At 49.1% G+C, this 20969-nt stretch overlaps 2 protein-coding genes across 8 annotated transcripts; one reads left to right on the forward strand and one right to left on the reverse strand.

The window, feature by feature from the left end:
- Positions 1-5389: 5389 nt before the first annotated feature.
- Positions 5390-14995, reverse strand: CLP1 (cleavage factor polyribonucleotide kinase subunit 1). Of its 3 annotated transcripts, none has more exons than XM_084894854.1 (3): positions 14858-14995; positions 7463-8090; positions 5390-6489 (listed from the first exon to the last, which is right to left on the reverse strand). In XM_084894854.1, exons 2-3 carry the CDS (start codon positions 8066-8068, stop codon positions 5818-5820), a joined length of 1278 nt encoding a protein of 425 aa, XP_084750980.1. In that variant the 5' UTR covers positions 8069-8090; positions 14858-14995; the 3' UTR covers positions 5390-5817. The 3 variants fall into 3 exon arrangements, with proteins under 3 accessions (XP_084750980.1, XP_084750978.1, XP_084750979.1); XM_084894852.1 differs by lacking the exon at positions 14858-14995 and adding an exon at positions 9125-9326 and having other exon boundaries at positions 7463-8115; XM_084894853.1 differs by lacking the exon at positions 14858-14995 and adding an exon at positions 9125-9269.
- On the forward strand, positions 13776-18411 carry YPEL4 (yippee like 4). Of its 5 annotated transcripts, XM_084894982.1 has the most exons (6): positions 13776-14018; positions 15635-15791; positions 16354-16679; positions 16818-16861; positions 17217-17325; positions 17496-18411. In XM_084894982.1, exons 3-6 carry the CDS (start codon positions 16539-16541, stop codon positions 17583-17585), a joined length of 384 nt encoding a protein of 127 aa, XP_084751108.1. In that variant the 5' UTR covers positions 13776-14018; positions 15635-15791; positions 16354-16538; the 3' UTR covers positions 17586-18411. The 5 variants fall into 5 exon arrangements, with proteins under 5 accessions (XP_084751108.1, XP_084751107.1, XP_084751109.1 ...); XM_084894981.1 differs by lacking the exon at positions 15635-15791; XM_084894983.1 differs by lacking the exons at positions 13776-14018; positions 15635-15791 and adding an exon at positions 14027-14686.
- Positions 18412-20969: the final 2558 nt, after the last annotated feature.

The following is a 20969-nucleotide window of genomic DNA, read 5'->3' on the forward strand; positions in this document are numbered from 1 at the left end:
AGGCGCTTGGACTGCGCGCCATTGGAGGCGGCGGCAGCCCCCTGAGTGCGAGCCTGTTCTCGACTCGGTTTAATTACCCCAGTTTCTCACTGCCACCCAAGGAGCGGGCGCCGCCTCCCGAACCTCGCTGGAACGGAGGCGTTCCCTAGAAAACCTGCGCCACCCTTTACCTTACTTAGCCTCACGTTGCTGCAAGGCCAGGTGTTCTCTCCTCGTTTAGTTCGAGGCCATTTCTCTTCTGAAAGCCGCTCTCGTCATTACATAACGATCTTTAAAAACAAAAGTGCTCCTCCACCAGGCACTTCTGAAGCCAAGGTACTCATCTATCGAGTGTAATTCTAAATCTTGCGGTCTGCCCTTGAGTTTGTGGCAGATGTTGTTGGCTTAATCGTGGGTTTACACTTAAGCACCACGTAGCAAGGAGGAGGAGAAAGGGCTACCTTCTGTTTTCTGGGATCCAGTCTGGTTCCTTATCTAACATGGCATATACCTCCAGTTCTGGTTTGTTCTTGCTAAGGGCTGCAAAACCCATCTTTGATTGTCACACACTTCGGGGGGTTCTCCTTTCAGTGACAGTGTGTATTAAAAAGCTGTATCACCCTTAGCCAGCTTAGCTCAGTGGGACCTGCGCACCGGAAAGGTCCTGGGTTCCATTCTGGTCAGGGACACATGCCCAGGTTGCGGGCTCAATCCCCAGTGGGGGGCGTGCAGGAAGCTGCCAATCCATAGTTCTCTCTCATCAGTGATGTTTCTCTCTCTCTCTTCCTCTCTGAAATAAATAAAAATATTTTTAATTGTATCTTCAAAATTCTTTTGACCTTACGGAAGTAAAGTTATTCCTGGATAGCATAATTTTTTATTTATTGAGGCTTTTCTGTCAGGTTGATTTGTTTCCTTAGGAAGAAATCAATTTCATTTTTTTTCTATTGCATATTTTTCTTGGATTTCAAGACTTCGAATTTCCCCAAATTCATAGATTAAGCATCTCTCTTTTCCTTGCAACCTATAAATTGCTTTGTATCTTGTCTCTACAGTGCTAACTGGAAATAAAAATTCGATCTTCCACAGTCCAACCACACATTCTAAATTCCCCTGGGACACTGACTACTGGATGCCAAACTCTTATCTGGATGAGCACTAACAGTGGCACAATTACTATCCCAAGGTTTGGAGATTCCAAGTTCTTGTCCAGTTTTCCCTAGGAGCATGCAACATATTTCCTGGAAAGGTTGTTTAATAGAACATAAGGTTTAAACTGCCAGCCATTTCTGAAAAGTATTGCACAATATAATCCAGGTTAAAACAGTGGGATATCTAGACCACCAAACTTCCAATAAATTACTTTGTATATCAAGAAATACCTTACAGTCCTAGCTGGTTTTGCTTAGTGGATAGAGCATCGGCCTGAGGACTGAAAGGTCCCAGGTTCAATTCTGGACAAGGGCACATGCTTGGGCTGCAGTCTCAAACCCCAGTGTGGGGCTTGCAGGAAGCAACTGATCAATGATTCTCTCTTATCATTGATGCTTCTATCTCTCTCTTCCTCTTCCTTTCTCTCTTAAATCCATTAAACAAACAAACAAATAAATAAATAAAATAAAAGTGGGTAGAGAGAGGGGGAAAAAAAGCAGGTGGGAATGCAGACTGGTACAGCCACTATGGAAAACAGTATGGAGTTTCCTCAACAAAATTAAAAATGGAACTGCTATTTGACCCAGTGACCCCACTTCTAGGAATATTTCCTAAGAATCCTGAAACACCACTCAGAATATATACACCCCTATGTTCATAGCAGCACTATTTACAATAGCTAAGATTTGGAAACAGCCCAAGTGCCCATCAGTAGATGAGTGGATCAAAAAGATGGATTACTTTTACACAATGGGAATACTACACAGCTATAAAATTTCTTACTCTTTGAGACAGCATGGAGGGACCTGGAGAGTATTATGCTAAGTGAAAAAAGCCAGTCAGAGAAAGATGAAAAGTATCACATGATCTGACTCTTATGTGGAATCTAATAAACAAAATAAACCCAGAGGTACTAAAGCATGGAATAGACTGACAAATCTCAGAGGAGGGTGGGGGTGGAGGGTAGGGTGGGAAGAGATTAAAGAACTTAATATGCATATATACATAACCCACAACCCACGAACACACAAGAATTCGGTGAAGGCATGGGGGAGGAGGGTTACTGGAAGAGAAGGAGGGAGGACATTTGTAATACTTTCAAAAATAAAGGTAAATTTAAAACAAAAAAATACTGTTATGATGTTTCTAGTGTAGTTTACCCATACTTTTAAAAATTATCTTCACTCGTATTCCCTCATGCCTATAGATGGCAAACCACAGGGTCATTTTTAGTTCAACTCACTGGTAAATAAAACGGCAGACAAGAACAAAATGCTACCCTTGGGTTTAGACTCAATTAGTGAGAAATGACTAATCTTTCAGCACCAACCATCTCTTTATATTTAAATACTGCCACCTTCCCTCCTGTCCTCATGAAATGTCTCTGCTTGTGTTAAAGGACAGTTTCTCCCCTTCACTCTTGCAATTTCTTCTGAATTTTTTCTGATACTTTATTTGAAAAATGAAATACAGAAAAATAGGATAGTGTCAAGAACATACCATGTCCATCATTAAATCCTCTCCCTTTTGAGTCTGTTATGCTGAGAGACATTCTATCTAAACACACACACACACACACACACACACACACACACAAATAAATAAATAAATAAATAAATAAAAATTACTCTCCCTTGACTCCATATCCATACTCCCTTCCTTACCAAGCTTCTTCAAAGAGTTGTCTATAGTGGTTATACATATTTATTCAGATTATATCTCAGTATATTCCAATAGGACTTTTATCCCCACCATTCCAAGACTACACTCTTCAACATTACTGCTGAAATGCATGCCTCCAGATTCATAGTCAAGTCACCTTTGCTAGCTGCCATCACACTTCACCTCTTTTTTGGAGTACTCTGAAAGTCCATCTGCCTTCTGATTTCCAGTCTTTAAGTGACTTCATCCAATACCACTGCTTTAAATGCCTTCTATAGGACCATAGCTCCCACGAACCTTCAGCCCTAACCCTCCAGATTCATGTTTCCAGCTGTCTATGTGGCATCTCCATATGGATGAGTCATAGCCCAAATTTAAGTGCCAAAGTAGAACTTGATATTCCCTTACCTCCTCCCTGAGTTTCCCCAATCTCACAGCCAAAGTTGCTCAAGTAAAAAAAATGTAGCAATTTATATATATATATATATATATATATATATATATATATATATATATATATATATATATTTGTATCGATTACAGAGAGGAAGGGAGGGGAGAGAGGGATAGAAACATCAATGAGGAGAATCATTAACTGGTTGCCTCCTGCACACCCGCTACTGGGGATGGAGCCCCAAACCCCAGGATGTGCCCAGGAATCCAACCATGACCTCCTGGTTCATAGGTCAACACAGCACTGACTGGGCTAGGAATCATCTTTGATTCCAGTTTCTTTTCCTTATTGTTCCCATCAGCAAGCCTATCAACTTTACATCCAAAATATCCCCAGGCAATCTACTCACCAACTCCACCTTTGCTGCCATACTCTTTTTTTTAAAGTATATTTTTATTGATTTCAGAGATGACGAGAGGGAGAGAGATTGAAACACCAATGATGACAGAGAATCACTGATCGGCTGCTTCCTGCACACCCCATACTTGGGATCGAGCCCAGGGACCGCAACGGGGAAATGTGCCCTTGACCGGAATTGAACCTAGGACCTTTCAGTGCAGGCTGATGCTCTATCCACTGAGCCAAACTAACTAGGGCTGCTGCCATACTCTTAATTCCCCACCAATTTTCTCATTGAAATTAACTTGTGTCCTTGCTTCTCCACTCTTACCTCTTTAATCCATTTTCCACACAGTAATTATCTTTTAAAAATGTAACTCAGATCATGTCATTCCTGTTTAATTACCTGCTATGGTATGAATGTTTGTCCCCCTAAATTTATATATTGAAATCCTAACCCCCAAAGATGACTGTCTTAGGAATGGGGCCTCTGAGAGATGCTTAGGTCATGCATAAAGTGCCTCCATAGAGCTCCCTTACCCCTTCCAGTACACGAGGACACAGGTTAGAAGTTGGCAATTAGCAACCTGGAAGAGAGTCTCTATCAGAACACAACCATGCTGGTGCCTTGATCTTGGACTTTAGCCCTGTGAGGTGTCTAGTATTTGTAAACTACCCAGATGGTAGTATTTGTTATAGCAGTTCTAAAGGACTAAAATACACATCCTTACCCATTGTTTCCCACTGCTCTGGGATTACAAAAGCCCTACGTTATCTTATCTTAGTTGCTCCCTCCCCCCTCAATTTTTACCTCGCTCCCCTTGATTCACTGTACTCCAGCCAAGCAGACCTTTCCTTCACCAAACACATTTGAGCTTTTCCCTTGTTTTTGCACTGTTCCCTCAACCTAGATTTTGGCCAAATTTTGCACAGCCATTCAAGTCTCCCTCTCTTTTTAATTTCCTATATACTCTTTTTTAAAATATGTTTTTTATTGATTTTAGAGAAGGGAGAGGGAGATAGAAACAGCAATGCAACAACATTGATCTGCTACCTCTTGCACATTCCCTGCTGGGGATTGACCCTGAAACCCAGGCACGTGGCCTGACTAGGAATCAACCAGCGATCTCTTGGTGCAGGAGTCAAGTCTCAACCACTGAGCCACACTAGCTGTGCACCATTCAGTTCTTAACTCAGGAGACGCCTCTCCTGACCACCCCAGTCTAAAGTAGCCTCTCAGTCACTGCCCCGTGTCACCCAATTTTAAGTCTTTGAATAGCACTGTTTTTTGTGTTTGTTTTATGATGTTAGCTCCATAAGACTTTATCTTGTTCCCCATCTAGAATGGTTCCTGGCAAACAGTAGGTGCTCAATAAATACTTGTGGAAACAATGAACAGATGAAGGGCAACAGATACTTATTCAGTAATCCAAGTCCAAACTAGGGACACCAAGCATTTGCAGATCAGAGAATGGGCTTTCCCGGCTTCTTATTACCTGAAAGCTCAATTTACAGTTTGACTTAGATTCTGATTCCAAGCAAATAGACAATAGGAAAGATAATTGCACCTGGGAGAAAATGATCTCTGGCAAGTTATTAGATTTGAATCCTCAGCCCAAGTTTAGCACTAGCCTCTTTGGCTCCTCATAGTTATCCCTCTGCACAGAGAACAGAGTTAGTTAGCACCTATTTACCTGCTTGGCTTATAGGTGGGCTCTTTGTTTTCCCCTTTTCTAAGCATTCAGCAATAAGTCATTCTAATAATGTTTCTATAATTCTTAGGGGGAAAAAAATTATACCAACTTCTGTGATATGGCAAAAATATTTATTAAAATTTTTTCCAAGTTTGAACTTTAAAGAGTCCTTCTAACACACTCGTACATCCTGGAAAAATAAGGTAACAAGTACTATATATTGTATACAAAGCAGTGGGTTTTTTTTTAAAAAAAAATGAGTCCACATAGTAGCACAGTGAAAGAAATGGGATTCTCCAGGGCCTTAGAGAATTTGAAGTGGCACCTTAGGTGATCTAAGAAACCAATTATAGTCTCGTGGTTTTTCTTTTGTTTCAAGATTAGTAGTTAAGTTAGCATCACCCGTTTTAAGAGGTAGAATACATGCTTTTTACTGGTCCACCATTTACTGGCCTCAACAGACTCTCACTCTTCAGCCCATCTGTCTCTGGTGATGGCCAGAGATCTCCGTACCCCAGAGAGCAAGACTCCCTGATTCTACTTGAGATCCATGAACCGGATATCCATGATGAGAAGGAAGTTCTTCGGCAGTGGGCGAGGGGCTGGAGAGAGAACGGTAAACACCTGATGCTCCAGGTCCACACTGGTCACCACGATGAAACCGGCCACACTGGTCTCAGAAAGGTTCTCCTCTGTGCCCTCAGCAGTGCTGACGCTCAGGAGGTGGTGCACCATATCTCGGCCAGGGGTGACAGGTACTAGCTTCAGCTGATTGTCCTCCTGAGACATGCCCAAAGGCAAACAGGAGTCTGGAATGGTGGGTGCCCCAACTTTGTAGATTTTCACATCTGAAAATTTGACATTGAAGGCATGGGGATAAAAACAGCCCCGGAATCCATAGAAATACTCACGGATACGCTCATCCCTACATTCCCGCCGGAAATCTTTGGAGCGCTCAACCACACCCCCTGATTTAGGGAGCAGCACAGTACGCACAAAGTGTGGCAAGTCCCGTTTCAGTTCATTGTAAAGTCGTTCTTGATCCAGAACCACAACCACGTCTACCTCAAAGGCTGAAGCTGCATGCACCAGGGCCTGGTAACCAGAGCCCTTGACCCAGCCACAGGTGTTAATGACACAGCCACTCACAGAAGCCCTTCGGTTCACTTCACACCTTTGGTTGAACACATCTGCTAGACGAGATGTAATCTGCGAAAGACAACCAAGGAAAAAAAACACAAAAACGAACAAACCTATTATTATTTTGTCCCTCTTTAGAATAAATACTATTAGGTACAAGAAAAACATTTTTAATGACTATGGTTTTGATCCCGTAACACGGATTTAATTTTTATGTTGCTTTTTCTGTCTCCCAAGTGGGAATTTAATAAATAACTTAATAGGTCCACAGAAACATCTAATAATCTGAGATAGACTTATATTTGGAACTATCTTTTCCAAAATCATATGGCAATAATACCTGCGGAGAAGGAGCAAAGAGATGCCTATAGTTTTAACCAGTGGCCGGAAACTGATCATTGTCTCACTAACAGAAAGATGTAAAAGGCTGGTCAACCTTGAAGCTCTGAAAGGTCAGAGCCAACCACTCCCCATCTAATTGAGACATTGGTAACTGAGGCAACTTTCCCATCTTGTAATCATGTAAATCCTTAGATGTTATAATACACTTATTACCTGCCAAAGGGCTATGGGTGTATCCCAGACCGGTTTGGCTCAGTGGATAGAGTGTCGGGCTGTGGATTGAAAGGTCCCAGGTTCGATTCCGGTCAAGGGCATGTACCTTGGTTGTGGGCACATCCCCAGTAGGGGGTGTGCAAGAGGCAGCTGATCGATGATTCTCTCTCATCGATGTTCCTCTCTATCTCTCTCCCTTCCTCTCTGTAAAAAAATCAATAATATATATATATAAAGGGATAACAAGGCCAGAGCCTAGTGGCAGTCCTCCCACTAGAGGTGGGCTCCTGCCTGACCCCCATATCGCCAAATTAAATCTCTTCCAGTCTCTCTTTAATTTGTGTGTGGCCCTTCTCCAGAACCCGAACCCTGAACCATGCAACCCTGAACCATGCAGGACGTGAAAGGGGTTCCCACAAACCAGCAACTTCTGCAAAGCTTCCTACCCTGATAGCAACCCTACCCTCCATCCCACCTTGGCTCTGACCTTATTATAAAGCTTGATGTTGGTGCCAGGAGTGGTGGATCCAAAATGATACACCAGAGGGGCCTGGATGGAGAATCCTTCTTCAACATCTGCTGGCCGCTCAATGTAGAGGGCCCCCATGGTGCCAGGGATAGACACAGAGCCCTGGCCCACATCCAGCTCCACGTAAGTGGGACGGCGGCCCAAACGCACTGCGTAGTTGAGCAGCAGGCGGCACACCGTGGACTTGCCCACATCAGTGGGGCCCACTACCATCACCCGGGGGCCTCGCTCTTCTTCCTTCTCCGCCTGCCTCCGCATCTGCTCCAAAGCTGTATGAGTGTTGAGGTAAAGCAACATAGGGGTGTCCTTGGAGACATAAGCCACCTCGGTGCGGCCACTGAGCTGCACGGAGCAGCCGTGCCAGGTGAAAACAGCCACCTTGGCACCGGCATCAAAGGTGAACTTCTTGTTTCGGGTCAGCTCTGTGCCAAAGATCTCTGCCATGCCAGCCAGCAGCTCCAGCTGAACTGTCTGAGATGCTTCCACCTCAAAGCGAAGTTCTGTTTCTCGCTCTAGTTCAAATTTAGTGGTTGGCTTCTTGTCATCATTGGACTCCTCTCCCATCTTTTCGGTGTAGCTGCTGTGCCTAGTACACAAATTAAGTATCAGATCTAAATACAAGTTAGAACTCTGTTCAAAATCCTCCAATGAATGTTTCCCCTGACCCTGCTTTATTTTTCTCCTTATCTCTGATCACCATCTGTCTATGCCACTAAGGTTGGGCATTTTTGTTTCCTGCTGTATCTTTAGTACCCAGGATAGGGCTCGATAACCCACAAGCACCTCTGTACATACACCGAATGAGGACATGACTGAGACATTAGAATAAAATTATAGCCCTAGCTGGTTTGGCTCAGTGGCTAGAGCGTTGGCCTGTGGCCTGAAGGGTCCCAGGTTCCACTCCAGCCAAGGGCACATGCCTAGACTGCAGGCTCAATCCCCAGTAGGGGGCGTTCAGGAGGCAGCCTATCAATGATTCCCTCTCATCATTGATGTTTCTCTTTCCCTCTCTCTTCCTCTCTGAAATCAGTAAAAATATATTTTAAAAATTATATCTACAGATCGACAAAACACTTGATCACGTCACCTCATCGCTCCCTTCATCACTCCATTGGGATACTCCAGAGAAGGCAAGAGGTGCCTACTCCCTAACCCTCTTGGTCAACAAAAATCCGGACGCAAACCAGAGAATAGCAATATTGGACTTTAAAAAAAAAGCACAACCCAAAACATTTCAATATTCCGCTCAGCAGCTGAACTGTCTGAGATGCTTCCACCTCAAAGCGAAGTTCTGTTTCTCGCTCTAGTTCAAATTTAGTTGTTGGCTTCTTGTCAGCATTGTCCTCTTCACACAAATCACTTAACCTCTCTGAATCTTTTCCTCAGCTGCCAACTGGAGGCACTTACACTTCCTCACACAAAATATTGTTCTGGGGGCCAGCAGGGATTGTTGGGGGAAAACATCACTTTGAAACTAGAAAACGCCGAGAAATGACCAGGAAGTTATTTCCGACACCGGACCGCAGCTCTTGGTCCAGCATCTGTCCCAGCTGACCCAGATACAAAATCCGCCCATGTCCCAAGGAGGCGACGGTGGCCTTCCAGAGCTTATTATCTTACCTGCACAGCCACTACCCCGTGACGGTAAACCGAGAAGCCCTTCGGGGCAGGACCCTAGCCCAACCACAGCCGGGCCGGCCCAGACCCACGCCGGAAACGCGAGCAGCCCTGCACTTGCGCAGTGGAGGCGACGCGGCCGCGCAATGCCCCTTGGGAAATGTAGTTTTGCGGAAACGGCTGGGTGCAGTTGAGCTCGTGCAGCCGCCCAGCCTTCTGGGCCCGGCCTTCTGGGAGTTGTAGTTATAGGGCTGTTTTGATTGTGACGCAAAAGGTGGGCGGAGCAGCGACGGTCATTGTTCGCCTGCTGACTTAATCCTCTTACTCCTGTAGGAGCGGCGGTGACGCCTCCGCGCGGCCCTGACCCGCCGAGGGGCCAAGGGTTGCCGGAGTGTAGCGGGAGCGGACTCACCACCCGGTTCTCGCTCATCCGCTGCCGGGGAAGGGGAAGGGCGGTGGCGGGAACGGAGGGAGACTCACTGTCTAGGTCCCAAGATAGCCTCCCAGGGAGGCAACTTCTCTCTGCCTTCCAGGACAGCAATGCCTAGCAAAGAGATGATGCTCCCAAGTCAGCAGCTGAGTTGCGCCTTTATTTATTTATTTATTTATTTATTTATTTATTTATTTATTTAATTTTTTGTAAGGGAGAGGGATAGAGAGTTAGAAACATCGATGAGAGAGAAACATCAATCAGCTGCCTCTTGCACAACCCCTACTGGGGATGTGCCCGCAACCAAAGTACATACATGTCCTTGACCAGAATCGAACCTGGGACCTCCACAGGCCGAGGCTCTATCCACTGAGCCAAACCGGTTTCGCCTGAGTTGCACCTTTAGGCAGGGTCAAGGTGTGTGGCCTGAATTGGAATTCCAGACCTGCCAATATACTCAGCAGCAACCACTGGACAAGTTCCTGATGTGAAACAAACTGCCCGACCCCTAACTGGCACTTAGGGAACAGTAGTTGCTGTTATTTCAAAACACTGTTCTCAACTTCATACCCTGGAACCTAAAGAGGGTTTATTATTAAGAGTTCTATCTCAAGAGACACGTGCTAAATTTGTGTCTTAAGAACTTCTCTCGCTCTGACGGAGGCAGCTGACTAATGTTTCTCTCTCATCAATATTTCTGACTATCCCTCTCCCTTCCTCATTGTAAAAAATCAATAAAATATATATTTTTTTAAAAAGAACTTTTCTCTTTCAGTGTTATTTTTCTATCAGATTCCAATTATACTTCATTTTGACTCAATATTTCTCTTGGAATGCTGCCCTGTGCGCATCACTAAAGTGTGTAGTCACAGAACATGTCCTGCTGAAACCGGTTTGGCTCAGTGGATAGAGTGTTGGCCTTCGGACTGAAGGGTCCCGGGTTCAATTCCGGTCAAGGGCATGTGCCTTGGTTGCAGGCACATCCCCAGTGGGGGGGGTGTGGGAGGCAGCTGATCGATGTTTCTCTCTATCCCTCTACCTTCCTCTCTGTAAAAAATCAATAAAACATATTTTTTTAAAAAGAACATGTCCTAATTTCTAACAGGCTAACATACAGAACATGAAGTATCATAAAGTTAGGGACTTACACATAGGATTGCCTGTGGATGGTTTGTTTTTCTTTTCACGTGTAAGGAGGGGAAACCTTAAATTAGAGAAATGTAATGGGAGATGTTGCTAGCTGGGTATGAAGAAAGGAACTCCACAGGATTCTGGGGTTTAAGATAAATTCTGAAAACATAATGTATTTTGAGTGATAGCACTCTCTGGTACCTTGAGTGAGAGTACCAGAAGTTTGACATTGAGAGGGAGAATTGGGGGGGGGGGGGGGGGATAAAAAGGAGAAGAGAGGGAGGGGGAGGAGATGGAGGAAGTGTTCTTATCTATACAACAGACCAGAAAGGAAATGAAAGTGCTGGAGGAATATGAGGAACTATTTTTGAGGAAAACAGTGGGAAGTGGGGGGTAAGGATTGAATGTTTGGAAGCAAAATATGTTATCAATTTAACTCAGGAAAATAATAATCAAGGATTTAGCTGGAGAGGAGATTGAAAAAGACCATGAGGACAGTGCTATTTGGGGGCGGGAGTGGAGATGACAGGAGGGCTTGGTGAGAAAAGTGAGTGTAGGCATGCACAGATGCTTTAAATGTTGTGCCCTGACTGTGTTTACGAAGCAGAATGAAGAGCAGTCTAAAGGGGGTGGAGTGCGTGCTCCTCCCTAAATTCAGTTTGAGGTAGCTGTACAGCATCCAAATAAAGACGACCTTCAGAGAATTTGCCTCAAGAGAAAGAGTGTGGAGGCGAAGAAACAGATTTAGGAGATAACACTGTAGAGAAGCAGGACAGCATGAGCTCACTTGAAGAGAGCATATGCGAATGGAAGACTGGAATTGAATTTCTGAAGAATGTTGAAAGATTAGGCGATACCTAATAGTTCATTGAGGAACTCATGCATGCATGGTGAATGAATGAAATAATTCAAGCAAATCATCAGAGAAAAAACTGAGAAGTGAGGATGACATCCTAAGAAAATGAGTGCTAAGGTAGGGCCAGCAGGAAATTAACCATGTGAGCTAGACTGAAAAAAGGCCTCATCTGTAAAGTGAGGATGACAATGACAGTGAGGACTAAGTGAATTTACACCTGTAAAGCCTAGAGGACAGTCCCTGGCACTACTTAGGTGTTTGCTGTTGTTATGATAACTGGACTCAGTTTCCAAAATCCTGGGTTTGAGTCCTAGCTTAGGCAAGTTCCTCCACTTATCTCTCCTCCTTCCTCTGGAAGTAATAAAACGGACTGTACAGAGTGTCTATGAAAGAAGATACCTGAAAGGGCTTTGAAAAATGTAAGCCACTGTATAAATGGATGGCATTATCATAGCTTCCCCTCCTCAAACTGCAGTAAAAACTTAAAAGCTAACATCAGATGCTTTCTTGTTATAGGCATCATGCTTAGTACTTTATGTGTATCATCCCATTCAATCTTCAGAACAACTTTTAAGAGGATGGTTACTGTTATTACCCTTATTTTACAGACAAGAAACTGGGTCTCAGAAAGTGTAAACCTGTCATTTGCTCAAAGTCACACCATGAGCAAATGTCATAGCAAAAAAATATACAAGCCGGGACCGGTTTGGCTCAATGGATAGAGCGTCGACTTGGGGACTGAAGGGTCCCGGGTTCGATTCCCGTCAAGGGCATGTACCTTGGTTGCGGGCATATCCCCAGTTGAGGGTGTGCAAGAGGCAGCTGATTGATGACTCTCTCTCATCAATGTTTCTAACTCTCTATCTCTCTCCCTTCCTCTCTGTACAAAATCAATAAAATATATTAAAAAAATATATATAAGATTCCAAAGCCCAAGCTCGTGACAAGAGGCTTATAGACGTGGCCTGACCTGTTGCCTGCAGGGTAAATGACTGACATTGTGTAACTGTCCGGGATTCAAGGAGGGAAAGAGACCCCAGTAAAACTCACAGCCCAATAGGAGAGAGGTTGTTGGGTAGAGACTGATTTTACAGAATACCCGGAAGAAATTCTTGGATTTTAAAAAATATATATTTATTTATTTCAGGGAGGAAGGGAGAGGGAGAGAGAAACATCAACGATGAGAGAGAATCATGATTGGCTGCCTCCTGCATTTCCCCTCATGGGGGACGGAGCCAGCAACCTGGGCATGTACCCCTGACAGAAATCAAACCTGGGACCCTTCAGTCCACAGTCTGACGCTCCCTCCATTGAGCCAAACTAGCTAGGGCTGGGTTTTTGTTTTTATTAAAAACAATTTTAATGTCCTCTAGGTGCCAACCAATGTGTCAAGTAGGGGATGACAGCCTAGGTGCGTCTCTTGTCAGGCTGCGTTCCTCACTTTCCCTACCACCAGGTTTCCCTGTGTCCAAAGGGGTTTTGCTAAATTTCCTCACTTCCTGGCTTGTGGTCTAGGCCAGCGGTTGCCAACCTTTCAGACCTCATGGACCACCATTGGTCCGTGGACCATGGGTTGGCGACCCCTGGCCTAGAGCCCCTGCCTCAGAAAGTCTACTGCCCAGGAGGGAACCTTCTGTAATGTAGGTGTCTCCATTCGTGAGGCACAAGGAATTTGGAGGTGGCTCACAGGTTCCTGGGAGTAAGATGTCCTCTTGGGTCGGTGACTCCTTTGGGGGGTCTTAAGCTGAGGCTTTGAGGCTGGGAAGTGCCTGGCACGAGCTTGGGGGCACAATTTGCTGTAGGGGACCACCAGTATGCCTTCTCTCTGTGTCAGACTGGGATCCGAGCTGAAACGGGAAATGTCATCTTAACCATGTCATCTTAACCGTGTGCACAGGAGCCTGACTCTCTGCATCCATCTCTCACAGCCCCCTGCCTCACCACCTCCTCTCCTCCGGCCCTGCCACCGGTGCTCCATCCTTGTCCAGTCCTGTCCTTCCCCAAGGTCCTCTCTCCTTGACCACACTGTCTTCCTCCTCAGCAACCAGCCTTTCCTCTTTCGCACCCCTCCTGTCCTGGCTTTCTGTTCCCACCCCTGCCTCACCTCCTCCCCCCACCCCCCACCCCAACCCTTTCTCTGGATGCCTGCCTTCTCCCTCCCGACCCGCCTCCTGTGTCTCCCAGCCCTGCTCTGACGTGGGAGGTGAGGGGGGTGGGGGGATGGATGACTCACAGTGTTATGATGCAGTTCCACAACACACAGCTACATTCACCCACAGACCGAGGGACAGACGGGAGACAACCTCTGGCCCCCCAGCAGCTGGCCAGCTCTGCAGCCCCAGTCTCTAGACCCTGAATCCCCTCCCCCTCCCCCCCACCCCCCTTCCCAATTGAAGGAGCGGACAGAGAAGAGAGAAGAGTGAGCAGAGAGATAGAGAGAGAGAGAGAGGTAGACGGAGATCTCTGGAGCAGACCTCAAGGTGAGGGGGCAGCCCTTCTCCAAATGATTTTCCCCCCCTTTGCAAATTTCCTCCTCCTGCTGCGTGTTGCTTTCTCCCCTTTGCAAAAGCATTATTCATCCATCCTTTGTCCTCCCTTCCCCCTCCCTGCTGCCTCCGCTCCTCGGCTCCTCCATCCCTCACCGAGCTCTGACGGTTCCGCACTTATTTCCCAGCAACTTTGGCTGCAGCATCAGGCATCGCTGTTGATTGTTTTGTGGCTGTTGCAGACCCCCGCCCCCCGCCCCTCTTCCCAAGCCTGCCCTGGGAGCTGGCTGCGCCGCTAATGGTGTTGGACCATACCATGCGAGAGTGCCAGCCCAGAGGGGGCCGAAGCCTCAGAGCAGATGAGAAAATCCATTGTGAGCGTGTGGCCCCCTCCATTTCCGCCCCCCTGAGAGGCACAGGATTCGCACCTGGTTCCCAGAGCCTCTGCCTTGGGGCCTCTGCTGCCGGTGATGGTTGCTCAGCAGCACGCCCTCCCCAACCCTCCCCTCCCTCTCCCCTGCCTCCCACGGTCCAGCTCCGGCTCTCTCGGGGACCATCCTCTCCCCAGCACCCAGCTTGTCTTTGTTTTTCCCTGTCATTTGCCCAACTTGCTTTTCTCTGTGATCTGAGATGGAGAAGACATGACCCCTACCGCCCCTCCTGTGAGTGAGTCTCTGGCCTGTGCCGCCTCTGCTTTGCTTGATGGGGAAGCAGGGGACAGAGGGGGTGGGAGGCGTGACGGAGGCCGCCGGGGGAAGGAGGCTGAGCAGGGACCTGGAAGGTGTGCTAGGTGGAGCGGCAGAGGGCCACCGCAGGCGAAGTTGGAGGCTGACCTGTGAAGTGGATGCTGACCGGTTTGTGCTGGTTGAGGAGAGCCTGTTTCTTGCGACCAGAGCCCAATGTCACCCTGAATTCAGCCCACGGCGTCTTCCTGGGGCCCGGCCACGGGGACAGGACGCGAAACTGGAAGATGGTCTCTGTCCGGGGTTTTATGGAGAGACTGCAGGCCCCAGAAAGGACTGGAGCAGCTGGGCAGCAGCCGCTCCTGCAGAGGGCAGGAGGACAGCCTGTGTGCCCAGGCTCCCCGGAGCCACGCTGCCTTTGCTGTGCCTCAGGGCCTGCCGTTGCCAGAGAGCACCCAGCGGGCACCTCGGAACCGGACTTGGGGTAACCCACCCGCCCCGGCCCTGAAGGCCCCAGGAAGGAGGAGGCAGCATCTCACCTGCTTATCGGAGCCACCAGAGGCCACCTCCCTTCTTATCCTCTGCCTCCAGCCCCCTCAGCTGCACGGGCTGGAGTCTGGACACATGTCAACATCTTCCTCAAGACTCCTAATCAGAACCTGGCCAAATATATCTTCTGCCACCCACAGGGGCACTGCTGTTTGCCCCTGCCCCCAGCCGACGGTGGAGACATTCTCTGCCTCGTGCCCCAAAGCACAGCTTTTGAATATTCGAGTCTCCCTCTTGCTGCTCCTGGAAGATGTTGTTCATACACTACGCCCCCAGCCCTGCTCAGCCCCGGAGGAGTGCTGCCGTTCCTGCCAGAGGGCCCGTTTTCCATCAATTCCAGCCGTCAGGTTTGCCTGAAGCAGAGTTCTTCTCCTACAGCTAGGGGCCTGCACCCTGAATGGAGGGCTAAGGCCATCGTAAAGAGCAGGAGGAAGAGACCCCGGGGCTCAGTGGCTGAGAAGACAGCCAGGCACTGCTGCTGAGCCGCACCGAGTGGACCAAGGGGCAGGACCAGGCAATAGCGGCCCCTTCCAAGGTCTCTGGTAGAGAAGGAGACACCCAGGAGAGGGATGAATCCCAGCGTGCGCATCTGCTGGCCTGGCCTGCTCTCCCTTTCATCTTCCCCTCCTCCTCCCACACAAAATGTATGGAGGACCAATTGTAGAGGCGATGAGATAGAAACACTGCCAGACTACCCCAGTGCTAAGAGGCTTAGAGCCCCTCAGCCTATCAGAGCATGCGGGAGGCAGATCGTCACCGAGGACCGAAATCCAGGAGAGCACTGCAGATTGTGTGGCTCCCATGGCAGCGGGGACCAGCGGCTGCTCCCCATGGAGATGCTGGAGGCTGCTCCCGCCCCCGGGGGCGGGGGTGAGACAGCGCCTCCCCAGCAAGGGCACCTGCGGCCTGGAACGGCTGCCAGGCTTGCCGGAGCAGATGGGAATCCAGGGGAAAAGGGAGGCTGGCTCAGACGCTGAATTGATGGCGATGGGGCACGCAGGGCAGCGGGGGGAGGGGCACCGGGTTGGCCGTTCCCTCGGGAGGGGCTCTCCATGAGGTCACAGCTCTCCTGATGATGCACCTTCCCCTCTTGCCAGGTGACTTCTATTTCTATCTGGTTCACGTCTGGGGGGGGCCCTGGCCGGGCAGCCCCCCCACATTTCTCCTGCCCTGAAACACGGCTCTAGCCAACCTGCTCCGCTGCTTCACCTGCGACCGCCTGTGTGGGGGCTGCACAGCGCCGGCCCCTCCAGCCCGCCAGGGCATCGTCCTGCAGCCCGTCATGCCCAGCTGTGACCCGGGCCCGGGCCCTGCCTGCCTCCCCGCCAAGACGTTCCGCAGCTACCTGCCCCGCTGCCACCGCACCTACAGCTGCGTCCACTGCCGAGCACACCTGGCCAAACATGATGAGCTTATCTCCAAGGTACGCCACGTGGGGGCCCGCCACTCCCCCACCGCCTGTCCCCCACCAGCCTGCCCTTCCTCCTCCATGCCCCTGGGGACTCAAGCAGGGGGGTTCAAGGGCCACCCCGCAGTCACTGCCTGTCCCATGTCTCCACAGTCCTTCCAAGGGAGCCATGGCCGAGCCTACCTGTTTAACTCCGTGTGAGTCCACCTCTCTCTTTGTGTGTGTGTGCGCGCGCGCGTGTGTGCTTAATGTCCCTCTGTGGACAAAGGTGAGCCGCCAGAAGGTGGCCTCGCAACTCTGCTTTGCGTCCCCTCTTGCGAAGGGGTTCAGAAACTCAGGCTGCAGTTCTCCCATGGGGAGCCTGGGCAGAACTGGAATTCCCCGTTGGAAGAAGCCCAGGCGCTGGTCCTAAAGGGGCCGGTCGCTGAAGGCAGGGGCGCTCCCAGTTGGGCGGGTTAAGCTCTCCAGATGGAAGTCCCTTTGGGCTGTTTGGGGGCTGGACTGACAGAGCGACTCCACCGGGTGCTGGGTCCCTCCTGTTTCTTGAGACAGGGTCAACGTGGGTTGTGGGCCGGCAGAACAGCGCCTTCTGCTCACGGGGCTCCACTCGGTAGCTGATATTTTCTGTGAGAGCTGCAAAACCACACTGGGCTGGAAATATGTAAGTACAGGGGGGCACCCTCCAAAATGGACAGTCTCCATGGCCTCCAAGCCCTCGTGGGGGGGACTGGGTGAGGGGGGGGGAGGACTATCATGGCAGGGGTAATACAGGAGGTAGGAGGACCTGGCGGGGACTGCGTGGTCCCACATTCACCACTCCCTCCCCACCAGGAGCAAGCCTTTGAGACGAGCCAGAAGTACAAGGAGGGAAAATACATCATTGAAATGTCACACATGGTGAAGGACAACGGCTGGGACTGAGGGGCTCAGGCAGGCAGTGCCCTTCCTCCGCATGCCCCACCCTCCCACACCTGTCTCCTGGCCCTGACAAGCAGTCCGTACCAGCATGAGTACTGCTCCACCTCTGGGGGGATCCCGGCTCCCACCAACCCCTCCCGCCTCCACCTCATCGCTCCCAGGCCTCTCTGGAACAGGGGTCTGGGGGGCTCCAGGGGTGTCCAAGGCTCAGGAGTGGGCAGCAGTCAGGAGAGAGGCACAACTGGGGAAAGGGGTGGTTGTGGGTTCCTCCTAGGCCTGAGGTCCTATACATGGAGGAGATGGCAGGCCGAGCGTTAGGCAGAGGCCAGGAGGAGGAATCTGCTTTTGCTCCGCCTTTTCGAGTAAAACAGAGGCCAAAGCTTGAGTCAGGGGCTGGTCTATCCAGGGCCACAGAATATCAGGGTTGGGGCGAGGTTTGGGCCTCCTACACAAGGAGAAACCAGTCTCCGGGGGCGACAGGAAAACTCTCAAGTCCCATGCCCTGGGAAATAAAGGAATCACAGGGGTTTCCATTTCACTCCACTTGTTTATCTTGGCACTAAAGAGGCACTTTCCAGTATCTAACCTTTGCCACTTAGTGGGATGGGGAGAGCTGCCTCTGGAGCAGCCCCCACCCCCAGCTGGCTGTTTCCGGAGCGAGCGGTCTCTAGGGGCATTCCCTGAGGCCCAGCTCTGATTCCTGGGAGGGGAGGTGGGATACCAGTGCTACGGGGCCAGGCGTTCTCGTGGCTGCCACCAGCGAATGAAACTTTTGTATGAGACTTAAAGTGTTTGGGTTTATTTTTAATAAAAAGAGGAAAAGCAGCTATGAAGTGCTGTCCTCTGACTTTCCTTCTCTTGTGCAAGTAACCAGTCACCTCCCCACCACCGTTCCTTCATGCCGCTAGGGGGCAGCAGTTGCTTTGTCTGTGGCAAAACCCCACTGGAGTTTTTAGAAAGGATGGGCATTCAAGTGAGGTTTTGTTTAGTAAGAGGGATGGCCTTTGGGAGTCCTTCCATTTGGAGCATCCCAAACAGTTTGAGTCTACCGGAGGAGCCCTTAATGATGAATCCAATTTTACCTGGATTCATGATTGGGCATCTGGAAGAAACTCATCCCGGAGCTAGGGTATTCTTGGGTCCCATTCATTGCCTTTGCGCCTGATCCTGTCATATTTTGGTCAGCCCATGGCCATACCTAAGGCAAAGAGGAAAGTCGACCAGCCAAGGTGCTGCCCTGGCAAGTGATACAGAGTGGAACAAAAACGGTTCAAAATTGCAGCATCAACGCAATCATGTGACCCAAGCGCCATTTTTGGCAGTGATGCGAGGTTGCTATTGTTGTTGGGTCACGGACAACTGCAGAGGACTGTACACATTTATAAAAACCGAATAACAAGCTGGCTTGTGATTTCCAGATTCACTCACGGATACTGCAAATATTTGCAAAGCGACTATTGCTCTTCAGGCATGGCGTTCACCACAGGAGAGGCTAAGTGAAGAGCAAGGCAGCAGGGCCTGACTTCATGGTGGTCTAGTGGGAGGACAAACGGTCATCAGGCAATTCCAATAGGTGACGGGATCTGAACAGGGGTGGGGAGCAACCTTGGGAGCATGCAGGAGAGGCTTAGTCAGAATCTGAAAAGTCAAGGCAGGCTTAGCGGAAGTGATGACTGTGATGACAAATGCAGGATGAGAAGCTGGGTGGGTGAAGAGAAGAGTGGGAGGTGGGGGAATAGTTCAGGCAGAGAGAACTGCGTCAGTGGCTCTTACTTAGCCAATTGAAGGAGGAAATGTTTCCCATATCTGGAGTGTAGGTGCAAATGGGTGAGAGAGGAGAGGACACGGGACAGACAGGCAGCAGTCATAGACCATTTAGGGAATCAAGATTTCATCCCAAGGGCATTGAGGAAACACTGAAAAGTTCTTGTTTTTTCACAAAAGTGGAGTGGCATTCGTCAAATGACTTTTTTGTGTGTGTGTGCCCAGAGAAGACACTTAAGCAGAACCATTCATAGACTGAAGAGAGTACGGGACATAAACTGTGCAGCATCTCCAGTACTGTCAGATGTCAGAATGGAGCTGTCTGGGCAGAACAGAAGAGAACTGGAAGTCAGGTGCAAGAAAGCAAATGCATCCCGATCGGAGGTCTTGGAAGTGGGGGGGTCTGCTCCCCTCTTCAGTGTCTGCATGCCTGGTGATGTCTAGAGATCCTCTGGGCTCCAGCAAGGGACCCAGAACCCTGTCCCTCTTGGTCCATTTCTTGCAGCAAAGTTTAGGAAGGTTTCTGAAGCTTCAATCTCTGACCTTGAAAATCGGGCACAAACTGGCTGCCTTCTTAAGGCTCCCCACAATATGCCTGTCTCTCAACTTACTTTTAAAGTTCTTACTAAGCCAACTAGGCACCGTGGGAAGCAAAGGAGTAAATGGCATAGTTGTAGCTTTCAAGCGCCTGCAATCTTTCCTGGAAGAAACCTTCTGTGGGCCCAGCTCAGGGATCCTGTTTTAGTCTCTAAGATCAGGCTGTGGGCAATGCGGTCTAAATCTTGGAGGTTCAGACAAGTATACCCTCAAGAATCATTATCAGCCGAGACCGGTTTGGCTCAATGGATAGAGCGTCAGCTTGGGGACTGAAGGGTCCCGGGTTCGATTCCGGTCAGAGGCATGTACCTTGGTTGCGGGCAAATCCCCAGTAGGGGGTGTGCAAGAGGCAGCTGATCGATGATTCTCTCATCGATGTTTCTAACTCTCTATCTCTCTCCCTTCCTCTCTGTACAAATCAATAAAATATATTTTTTAAAAATCATTATCAAACACCCGTGACCAAGAGGGGTCATGCTGGGAATTACAGGGGGATGTGAGCTCTCCTTTCTACAGCCACGACCCAGAGAAAAAGCCACAGGCATTGTCTTCATCCCTGGGGAGCAGTGTTTTCAAGTTAGCCCTTTTATCTTTCCTGTGCATCCGCTTTTCCTCGTAGAGGTCTACTCTGGTCAATCTTCTCCATTCACCACCCTCCAATCCCCAACCAAGCCCGAGACCTCCTTAGCCAACAAGCCACCACTTTTATCCTTCAAGGCTTCAGACTTTGGGAGATACCCTCACACAACCAGCAGGTGGCATTCAAACCTCCCACCCCTCAGCTCAGTGGAGAACCTACCCAAACCTCTTCAGATGGTTCTACAAAAAGATAGGTGAATTGTCAGATTCTGGACAAGGTTATGTCCAGGCTCTGCAATTTTAAGAGTTCTATAACCTTGGCCATACTGCTCCAACCGTCTGGCTCAGTTTCTCCATCTGTGAAATGGGTATGACTTGCGCATCATCACATAATGAGGGCCTAGCACACAGATTGTATGCAGAAGCCCTTCCATAAATGTGAGCTAT

Source organism: Pipistrellus hanaki, assembly GCF_964339955.1.
Source record: "Pipistrellus hanaki genome assembly, chromosome: 9".
Lineage (NCBI taxonomy): Eukaryota > Metazoa > Chordata > Mammalia > Chiroptera > Vespertilionidae > Pipistrellus > Pipistrellus hanaki.